At 30.9% G+C, this 11,678-nt stretch overlaps 1 protein-coding gene across 1 annotated transcript; it reads left to right on the top strand.

Moving 5' to 3' along the window:
• The first annotated feature begins 6,830 nt into the window (after window positions 1-6,830).
• On the top strand, window positions 6,831-7,877 carry LOC131169688 (protein PAL OF QUIRKY-like). Its single transcript, XM_058128953.1, has 2 exons — window positions 6,831-7,082; window positions 7,250-7,877. The coding sequence occupies exons 1-2, from the start codon at window positions 6,890-6,892 to the stop codon at window positions 7,675-7,677; spliced, it is 621 nt and encodes a 206-aa protein (XP_057984936.1). The 5' UTR covers window positions 6,831-6,889; the 3' UTR covers window positions 7,678-7,877.
• The last annotated feature ends 3,801 nt before the right edge of the window (window positions 7,878-11,678 follow it).

The following is an 11,678-nucleotide window of genomic DNA, read 5'->3' as shown; positions in this document are numbered from 1 at the left end:
CTCACCTAGGACGGCAATCACTGACCATCCAATTCAATTGACCAGCAGACACATCAAGTGCCACCACTGCCTGCTCCTAATACTAGCAATGAACTTTCTAATTTCCTTTTTCTTTCCACAATTAGTCACATATTTGGGTGATATTGAATGGAGGAAAACCTAGGATGGAAAACCCGATGATTGAGGGAGATCTCAGATGAGAAACGTCATTGGGTGATTTCGGTGACAAATCTAGTGGAGGAAAGGTGGTCACAGTTCTAGTTAGGGTAAAGGGGCTTTATGGAGAAGGAGTAAGAGGAGATGAAGAGGATTTTGTAGGGCCTAATGGAGGCAGAAAAAGAGAGGATAGCAATAAGAATTGACAAGAGAAGAAGGCACTTTGGTTCCGGTGAAGCCATTGAAATAAAGGAGAACGCCAAAACGGGAGTGAGCTTGCTTAGAATCAGAAAACCTAGAGGGAAATCTAAATTCCACAAATAAAAGATAGATTAAGTTTGAAACCGAAAGTAATCGGTTTCTAAATATAATTGGACAACCCCTTAATTTTTGAAATCGAAAGTAATCGATTTTTAAATATAAACAAAGAAGTTAGAAACCGATATAAATCGGTTTCTAATTTAACTTTAAAACATACAGTATGTAAATTTTGAAACCGAAAGCTATCGGTTTCTAAGTGTAAATTAAGAAATTAGAAACTGACAAGAATCGGTTTCTATTTTAACTTTAAAATTTAATAAATAAAATAGAAATTATATTGATTTTGAAACCGATAGAAATCGGTTTCTAAATATAATTACATTATCATTTAATTTTTGAAACCGAAAGTAATCGGTTTCTAAATAACTTAAGGAATTTGAAACTAATATAAATCGGTTTCTATTTTGCCTTTAAAATTTACTAAATAAAATAGAATTATATTAATTTTGAAACCGATATAAATCGGTTTCTAAATATATTTTAATTTTTGAAACCGAAAGTAATCAGTTTCTAAATTTAACTTCTAGAACTAGTTTTGAGCCTTCAAAATAGAAACGGAAAATGATTCGGTTTGATTTGGTTTATGTCGATTTCTAAACTGATATTAAATTTGCTGCCAAATGAAGCCGCGCAATTTAGAAACCGATATGCTTCCGTTTCAAAATTCAGTTTCAAATCGGTTTCTAATCAGTTTCTGATATATTTAACCTATTCTTCTCAATTTCCGTTTCAAAATCCGTTTCAAATTATAAACCGATATAAATCCGTTTCTAAATTCGGTTTTTGTTTCGATATTTTCTTGTAGTGTCACTTAAATCCAAGTGCGGAGGCCAACGAGATCAACTCAAAGCCGTGTATCACCCCGACTTTCCATATCCATGAGGACTAGGTTCCAGCGAGACTAGCTCAAGTTGTGGCTACCCGTCCAATCATATATATATATATAACACAGCTCCAAATTATCCTGAGGGTGATAATCACAAACAATTAACAACTATTAAATGCACAGCAATAAGAATACTTCTAATTCATTTAACTAATAATGAAAATACATATATACAATGCATGCGAATGCCAATAATATATATATATATATATATATATATATATATATATATATATAACACAGCTCCAAATTATCCTGAGGGTGACAATCACAAACAATTAGCAACTATTAAATGTACAGCAATAAGAATACTTCTAATTCATTTAACTAAGAATGAAAATATATATACAATGGATGAGAATGCCAAGAATATAAATAATATTAAAATTACAAAAATAATTAATATCTAACTCACAGTGCAACCCAATGCTTACTGGTACTATTGAAAAGAAGAAAATGATTGATTTATATTACCTAAGTAAATATATCAAAGATTTATCAAGAATACACTAATAATAATTAAGTAAAGAAATAAAAGTTTTCTTAGGTTTGTACTGAAAATTTGAAAGAGTTTTTTTTATACCTAGAATCTAATCTCCCTGCAAGAAAACACAATTTATATCTCAACAACCCAAAGGCCTCAGACCCACAACACAACACAATACAATGCCCAATCAGGGATTGCCAAAACCAATTAACTAGTGTTATTATTCAATTTCAGGTCAAGAGCCTAAAATTTACTATTGTCTAAAAATATCCAATTCACTTTCAAAAATTCTATAAATATTTTTGGAGGTCCTTAATAATACTATCTTAATATTACAATTAAAATTAGTGCATTTCATACACTCACAAATATTTTATTAATTACCGATCTATAGCTCAACTTAAAGCAAAAAGGGTGAATTTGCATTTGGGTTGCCTACTCTAATTCTAACTTGAAACAAGTATGAGGTGTCTGAAAATGGTAGAAATGACTATAACATCGACCTACTTTCAAGGTGGGTCTCGGAGCCCACGCTTCTGGACCACAATTGCAGTTCTGGGTGCTTGTGGAATTTCTCTGAAATAAAAGTTCCTACACGAAGCCTAGAATATAAGGAGTTAGAATATAATTTTATTTAATCCAAAAAATGGCTTTAAAAACCTGAAATCTCACCAGCTAGCTCGTGTGTCTCGAAAATTTTTTTGTGTCAAAAAATTCTCTAATTGGTATCGTTTCAAAACTTTTGGAGTGTATAACATGTTGGTATACTTAGATTTTTGAGAAAAAAATATGGTTTGGGAGAAATTAAGCCATAAGCCAAAATGTGTTAAAATTTTTGAAGCTTAATTTGCACAAACCGGGAAACAATTTCGTGCAAGCCTGGTATCCACTTGAAGCCCATGAAAAAAGGAGTGTTTTAGGACTAATCTCGACAGAAATGATCTCCAAATGTGAGAGATCCCACAAAAAAACTGATTGGGTTATTTTGGGATGTTTGGACATTTTTTTGTCCAATTATTGGCCGAAATTCGATGCTTGGAGAGGTAACAAGGTTGTCGGAGGTGGAGCGTGATCAGAGGAGGTGGCTGGTGGTGGGTGGTCAGTGGTGGGAAGGAGGAAGAGGGAAGAAAAAGAAAAAGGAGAGGGACTAAAAGATAAAAAACCAATTGGGGGGTCTGTAGCCCGATACTTAATTCTTAATTTTGATTTTTGATTTTTGATTTTTGATTTTTTTTTACTTTAAATGTAAAACTATAAATTAGTCCATAAATTTTCTAGACCTTCCCAAACAAGTTCAAAAATTTTTTTCAACTAAGTCCAATTCTAATGTAATACAGTAACAATTTAATAATAATAATAATAATAATAGTAATAGTAATAATAATAATCTCATGAAATATATTTATTTAATAAAATAATATTATAATAGTTAAATTTATAAATTATTTATTTTTAAAATTTTTCATGTTATCATAAATTTATTTTATGTTTAGGAGGAAAATAAAGTAAAGTAAGGTAAATGAAGGCTTAATAATATTATTTTATTTTGAGGGAATGTATTGAAAAGTAAGGTTAAATATAAATATTACAAATATACATTTTTTTAATAAACAATTAAATTTATAAAAACAAATAATGAGTAATTTTGAGTTTTTAGAAATTAAAGAATGATAATATAGGAATATAAAAATCTTATCCCTCAACCCACCAGATTAGTGAATTGAAAAATGGAATGATTTAACTATAAAAAAACTATTTCTCCTCTGTACCCTCATCTCAAATAACTTAAAAATTTTCTAAAACTTTACTTTACTTTACTTTATTTTACTCTCAAAACCCTTCCATTCAAATAATCTGTTAATTAAATTGATTAATTTTAAGTAAATCAATAAAGTGTATTTTAAAAATATTTGGATAAAAATTTTAATTTTAATATATACAAATTGATTTAAAAATATTCTACTCTAAATATTTTAATTTAGTTTATTTAACTGAAAACTAACTTATTATTTATGTAATTATTTATGCTTATAAATAAATAATAATTCATAAATATATTTGATCTATAATTCATATTTAAAGTAAATTTAAAATAACAATTTTTATAAAATATATTTTAAATTTACACTAACTAAAATTGTTCCTATATATATATAAACACATCTAATTTTGTGACTCTTTATTAATTTTAAAATTATTATAATTTAAATTTAATATATAAATATTTTAATTTTATGAAAAAAAAGTGAATAATATTACGTAAAAAAATAATTTTTGAAGGTAAATATGCCCTTAAAAGTGGAATAAATTATATATTTTTAAAATATATTAAAAAAATCACCATTGATCTCCTTATGGCTTGATCATGACTGCTGGAAGACTGGACCATACATGCATGCAGCCGTCGAATGATTGTGGATTCAGGAAGAAGCTGTTAGAATAAAAGATATTTAAATTTGATTGACTATTCTACGTCAAGTGAAAACGATTTTTTTTTTGTTTTTTTTTATTAATTTTCTTTGGTGCAGAAAAATATTTGCTTATATTATCATCTGGTTATGGCTATGAATTTTTATGATGCATGCTTGAATTAATTCTCATGATATAATCTGTTTAAAATTGAGTTCAAAGAATTACTACATGCACTGATAGTGTTTTTCAATATCTGATCTTTTCAAATAATAGCAGCACATATCAAAGAACCCTTACCTTAACTGCTTGTTATATAAGGATGCATATATGAGAAATTCAACAAAGAGTGCGTTGATAACTTGTAAGAGAGTCATGTGGCAAAATTGAACTTTCTGATATTCTCCAATAAAAGAAAATCAATTTCGCAGTCTAATAAAATTTTAATTTAAAAAAATATATATCTTAAATAATCAATGATTATTTTTCTTTGAATGATGGCCTTTATTCACCTTTTTTTTAACCATATATTTTTAATTTAAATAATTAATAAGCATCAATGTTGAAAGGCAGAGAAATATTTGGAAAAACAAAGAAGAAAAGTTTTTATTTTTTTTTTTATAACAGAAAATAAAGAAAAGGTTTGTTAGTTTGTTGGGCTGGTTAACGATTTCTTAAGGAAAATGAAAGAAATATAAAAGATTGGATTGGAATACACGTAAAGCACACGAATCTGCTAATCATATATACCCTTACCATTTATAATTAATATTTCGTCTACTGCAGACTTACCAACTTATTCCATCTTTTAATATTTTTATATGTGCATAAATTCTACCAAGTTAGTTCTTGAATTTTAGGGTTAACAAAGATGCTCTAAATTTAAAAATACAATTTAAAAATTAAAATTTAAAATTTTACATTATATATATATATATATATATATATATTTAATTTTTAATAACCAGTTTATAATTAAAATGTTAATATAAATAATTCAGAGTTACAATAAAATACATCATTACTGTTATTTTTAAATATAATTTCTCTAATCAATTACTATATATGCTATACATCAAGCGTTTTATTATTTTGTAGGACGTATATTCTTTTATGAGTGCTTTGTGAATAATATTATTGTTCATTTTACTATTATCATATAGAGAAAAGAGAATTATTCACGTCACTGTTATTTTAAATTGTATAAACTGATTATTAAGAGTCAAAATAATTTTATTATACAAAATTTTAAAATTTTAAAATTTTATATTACATTTTTAAGTGTACGAATAATTCTATTGCAACTTCTAAATTTTAGAATAACTAATGAAATTTATCATTTTACGATGATTTTATTAATAGCGCGTGATATTTCTCTACTTTTTCTTCTCAAATCTTAAAAAAATTATAATAATTTTATTTTCTTCTTATATCTTGAAAAATTATAATAATTTTATTAAAGGGTGTGTACTCTTTCTAATGGATTACATGTTAAAAAAATTATTTTTCTCTATTTAATAATTAAATTTGAAAGCTCAAATAAAGTAATAATATTAAATTTACTAGTAAAAATATTTTTATATATTTATTAATTAGTTATTTTTTCTACATAACGATCATTTCATTTTCAAATTTAATTATCTTATTTATGTGAAATTTCTAGATTCGTTAATCCATTTATTTCATAAAGATTCATACAGGACTTAAGCTTGTTAATTTATTTTTTGAATCTAAAATTATATAAAAAAATAAAATTAAAAAATTTATAATTTTTAAAAACTTAATTTCAAACAAAACTAAATAATAAAAAATTAATAATTAATTTAAAATTAAATCTTAAAATTGTTAATTCATTTATTTATCTCGCAATAAATCACCAAGATGTAATGCATTAATGACATTCAGTTAAATTACTGAATTAATAAAAAATAATCTCTTTCATTTTTTAAATTTTGTCGATGTTTCTAGACAAAAGTAAGAAACACACTACATGTTTCGTTTAGATGCTCCAATTTTTATTACCTTTTACCTAAATTTTTAAAAAGATTTACTCTATAAGAAAATTTAATTTTTATGATATATAATCACTCTGTATGTCATCACCTTTTAAAATTTTTATTATAGAGCTATACGATTTCTTCGAATTATTTGATTGCATAATTATAAATATGTCATTTTTTTATCTAAAAAAATAAATTTAAATATATGATAAATTTAAAATATAAAAAATTTATTAATTTTATTTATTTTAAAATTATATCACGCCTAACATAAGTTTAAATTTATAAAATAATAAATTTAATAATTATTAAATTAAATATTTATATTATTATATTTATAAAATTAATTAAAATGTGTATAAATAATTAAATATATTTTTCTAACCATATCGGAAGATGTAACTGACGTCAGCTGGACCCACACCCATTTTTTACTGCCCACCGTGCACTGTAAAAAGCGTAAAACCAGAAGCTCTATAAATAAAGGGAGGAGCGTACCATACCTAGGCTTGAAGAGGAACTACAACTCGACCTTCAAGCCTCCTTCTCTTCCCTTCTAAAGTTTTTCTTTTCGTTTTCTTTTTCAAATCTCAAAAACTGGACCCCATTTCTTTTCTAAATCGAAACAGCATGGTCGGACCTTCCCTTGACAACACCTCAAACCGCCACCTCAAACCGCCGTCCTCCTCTTCCACCGCTACCACCATCAAGTTCCTTTGCAGCTACGGGGGCAAGATCATTCCCCGTTATCCTGACGGCAAACTCCGTTATCATGGTGGAGAAACTCGCGTTCTCGCCGTTGACCGCTCCATTTCCTTCTCTGGTCAGTCCTGATTAATTTGTGTTTTTGTTTTATTCTGTTAATTTTGTTTAATTGTGAAAATATTGAATGCGTTATATGTTGTGTATATATTATGTGTGTGTGTGTGAGCTAATTTGATTATGAAGTATGATTTGGAATGGAATTATTGGCTGTGGTGGTCTATACAGAGCTGTTGTTGAAGCTTGGGGAGTTGTGTGGGACGAGAGTGAGTCTCCGTTGTCAGTTGCCAAAAGAGGATCTAGACGCTCTGGTATCGATCACCTCCGATGAGGATCTAGCTAATCTCATCGAGGAATACGATCGAGCTGCAACCCCAAAGATCAGGGCCTTCCTTTTCATGCCTAAAAAAATCTCTTCTCCTCTTTCCTCTTCGTCGTCATCGTCGTCGTCTTCTTCATCATCATCACCATCTAATAGCTATGCTGCCACTGTTGGTTCAGCGGTTTCAACTTCTACACCGAGATGCTACCATCAGTTCCCGAAGCCGGTAGCGTATCCCGTGAAGAAGATCATTCCTCATCCTTACTATGGTTACCATGTTTATGGAAACCCTAGCCATGCCTACATGGTTCACAACGGGCGTCATTGGCAATAGCTGCTCCGGAACTGAACTGAGACATATGAGAAGAAATTGAAATATAAATAGTAAAAGAAAGGGAAAAAATATATTAAAAAAGAAAAGGAATGGAGCTACCGGAAGCATATATATGAATTGTAATTTGGGGACTGTAAATCGTTTAGAAGGATTTGCTTTTTGGTCCGTGGAAATTAATGAATTTTCAGTCCAATTTCCGAGTCCAATTTCCGAGTTTGGATGCCCAGAAAAAAAAAAAAACCAATTATTGTGATGGTGAGTTGTTTCCTTTCGATTTTTTCCATTTTATTTACAGATTTCGCGTCACCTCCCCAATTTTCCATCGTCATTGTCTCCATTCGCGTAGAACAGCAGATGCTTTCTCCCTATTGTTTATCGCTAGATTCCTCCGTAGTTGCGTGCCACGTCTCCTTCTCCGTTATTCTTTCGGCTAGCACGTGCCTGTCATGTGATGGCTGGTTTCGTATATTCCATTTTCACAAACCTCCTCCTCATCTTTATTGTCCCTGTTTGGTTGTCTTTGTTTTGGTCGTATTGATGTGTTTCTTGTTTGTTTAGGGTTTAATGATGTGTTTCTTGTTTGATTAGGACTCGTTTTGTATTGCTTTATCCGTTCGAATCTTTTTTGCCCTTTTCTTTTCCTGCCTAATTTTGCTGTTAAATTTTGATTTGCAGGTTGACGAGGAGATTCTGGTGGATAAAGCTGGAAGTTGATGGAGAAGCATATACGAAGGATTCTTCTTTCTGGAAAATGCATCAAGTAAATTTCCTTGGTCAATGACAGAAGCAATTTGCATTTCTGCTTTATTTACATTAATGTGGCATCTTCTTTCTTGAATTTATGGTGCCAATTACTTGTGTTTTCTCCAATCATTCTTCGAATTTGTTTTATTTGTATGCATTGCAAAGCTTCGAAGCAAAAAATTGATTTGGAAACTTCTGAGCATATGCGCACAAACCTTGGCACTTCTTTCTCATTCCATCCAAATGGTTTGCGCATGAACTTTTTGAATCATTATTCCAAAAGATGCACTTGTTTATTCCCCATTATTCACAATCACCCTTAAATTAATTCCCGCACTTTCTTCCTTTTGCCTTTTTTTTTAAATGGCTACTTTCCCACCTTTGTTAAGGGGAGGAGATCGCGTTTATTGACAGAAGTTTGGTGTCTGACATTAAAACTTCTCTCTCTAAGCCATGGGACATGGGAGTGTAAGATTCAGCACGTCTACTGTGCAGCAGATTTGTTGGCCATACTAGGAACCATCAGAAGAGTACGGTGTTTGACAATCTCTTTCCAGCTGGATTCTTATAAACAGTTCTTATCCATACCAACATATAAACAAAAAAGAGCATTGGCCAATGAAATAATTTTTAGATCTCGATAAGAAATTTCAATTAAAATAATTCTTTCATCTGCATATTTCCCTTTTATCAATTAACTTCAAGGCTTGAAATTTCGGATTTTCAACTGAAGCATATAATAGGACTCTTTGTTCCTTTTCGTGTTCTCATTAGAGTCTGAGGTAATAAACACCTTCTTTTGCCTTTCTTATGTTCTTATTTCCTTGCAGCTTTTAAGGGTTTTCTTTTCTTTTTGTTTCTTTTTTCTCCTTTTTGGCCTTGTGCTCATTTTATCTCCTAATCTAGACATAGATACCCCATTATGTGTCTTCTATTGTGCGTGAGGGTATTTTACTCGCAGCCCTCAACTTTTGTCGTAAATCCCACTTTCTTCAGAATTCTCTCAAATTTTTTGAGAAAAACTTTTTCTCTGAAAATAATAAAAGCTAATTCTAGTTGCTAAAACTGCAATGCCAGCCTCAGCACTCACCATTTTTGGTTTGTGAATCATGTTGAACCATCCAACCCATTGATCACTTTGTTGATTACTTCCAGATATTTGGTTTGCAAAGAATTTTTCTTATTTTTCTCATGTTCAGTATTAAAAAATTAAGCTTGAAAAGGTTGGTAGAAGTACAATTTGAGTTTGTTGAATTTTGGATTTCAATTTGCATAATTATGGAGCAAATTTGCAGAAGAATGGAGAGAGGGTGGGATGTAAGGGGGAAAGGGGGTTGAATTGGTGGTTGTTTTTTTGGGGGGTTGGGGTTGGGGTTGGGGTTGTTGTTTGGAGAGAGAGAGGAGAGAGAAATCTTTTTTTGTTCTTTGATAGGTGTCATATCAGCTCTTTAAATGCGATATCTGTTAAAATTAGAGAATTTGATTTTTTTTATTAAGTTGATGTTTGTAAATTTTTGTGAATTGCATTGTTACCAAAGTCAAGAAATGGTAAGTGATATCAAGCGGGGCAGCGTGATGATCTCCATTCAACGAGTACATGTTGGTAGAACAAAGCAAAGCTTCAACGTAGGTGTCTAAAATACAGGGGTATGAGGTGTCATAGGATATTACACTTTAGATTTTGAGAAGAATTCCGGTGATGTAATGGTAAGACCATAGAAGATTGTCTTTCGCTCTCCTTGTCCAGGCTTATTGGAGCAGCTGCTCTTTTGATCAGGTAGACATGGTTTGTAGATGCCAGCCTACTCTTAATGACAGCTACGGGTTGATTTATTCTCTGATTAAATTGGAGAATTACATTGAGCCTACTCTTAATGACAGCTATGGGGTGACTTATTCTCTGATTAAATTGGAGATTGACATTGAACAATTTTGGGGTTTTTTAATGTTGGTCTTTGATGCGTCTTGATCGTCTTCTCCTCCATCTACATTTGATTAAATAAAACGATTTTGTTGTTTTATGCGAATAATATATGCTTAAAATTGGAAAGAATTATGATATTATATCCCATGTTTTATCTACCACATTATGCTAATATTTTTTGCTTTTATTTGTGATAGGGACTTAATGTAACCGGTGATGAGCGGCTTTCATTATGACTAGATACTATTAATCTCTGCGCTATGAAGGTGGCATGGCACACATTCCAAACTAAAATGCGCTGCACCGGTGGTTTTCTTTAATTACGAGTAGATAATTCCAGAAGTGAAGGCTATGAAATTCAATTGAGGCCATGTCTTCCGGAATTCAGCGAAACATGGAAACGATTAAAGACGTACCAAGAGGACCAAATAACATTTACATGACAGAAACACCATAATGCAAGGGGACCATACCTTGTGTAGCTCAATGCTCATGCTCATCAATGAGAAAGGCCAAAGTGGCTCTCCAGCTGCAAGGAGAGGAAAGAGCCATCATGATTTTTGGTTAAAAAAGAAGGCTCTCCACTTACTTAGCCTTCAAAAGAGAGATTCTCTTCGCTGTCTCTAATTCTGGGGAGAGATGAAAATCAGAGAGAAATTAATTAACGAGCAAAACAAACACGATGAAAGGGAGTTGACATTGTTATCTTATGAAAGATAACGATAAAATGAATTAATGTTACGGTACCCCACCACTGCGTATCATCTTTTCTTTTATTTCTTTTATCAACTTGTTCGTAATGAAGGATGCCACCCAGGACATGAGCTTGCTTTTGACAGAGAAAGGAAGATATTGATAGTCATCAAGTGGCAATCTCATGGATCCCACAGAGCGTTCAATCCCCATCTGACACTGTAAGGTCACTGTTTGTTTAATGAGCTGCAAGCATCGATGTGTGGTACTAAGTGAATATGGAAAGCAGCGAAGCTGAAATTGATGAGGTGTAGGTGGGATCGCTATTAGTGGACCCCTTGGAATGTTTAACTTCAAAGTGGGTATTATCAAGGGATGGACAATTTTTCGTAATAATTTAGTTCTTGAATGTTTGTTTATGGGTCCATGTGACTGAAGTGGACAAGATGATCTTATACAAAAATGAAGCTCTACCATCCACACGTATTGTCTTGACTTGATTTTCTTTTATAAGGGACGATGGGGATTGAGAAGGCGGCTGTTCTTGCGGGGTCAGCTTGTCTGAGTTATCTCAAATTAGATATTGCCTATTACAATTTGAAGATTTAAAGTTTATTTGGTTGAAATTATTATGTGAGGA

Source organism: Hevea brasiliensis, chromosome 10, assembly GCF_030052815.1.
Source record: "Hevea brasiliensis isolate MT/VB/25A 57/8 chromosome 10, ASM3005281v1, whole genome shotgun sequence".
NCBI classification, from domain to species: Eukaryota; Viridiplantae; Streptophyta; class Magnoliopsida; order Malpighiales; family Euphorbiaceae; genus Hevea; species Hevea brasiliensis.
The sequence above is the reverse complement of the archived record's forward strand: the minus strand, read 5'-3'. Positions and strand labels throughout refer to the sequence as shown.

Coding starts and splice junctions, on each gene's coding strand:
- LOC131169688 (XM_058128953.1), top strand. CDS start 6,890: ATGGTCGGACCTTCCCTTGACAACACCTCAAACCGCCACCTCAAACCG. Junction 7,083..7,249: donor CCGCTCCATTTCCTTCTCTG/GTCAGTCCTGAT, acceptor TGGTCTATACAG/AGCTGTTGTTGAAGCTTGGG.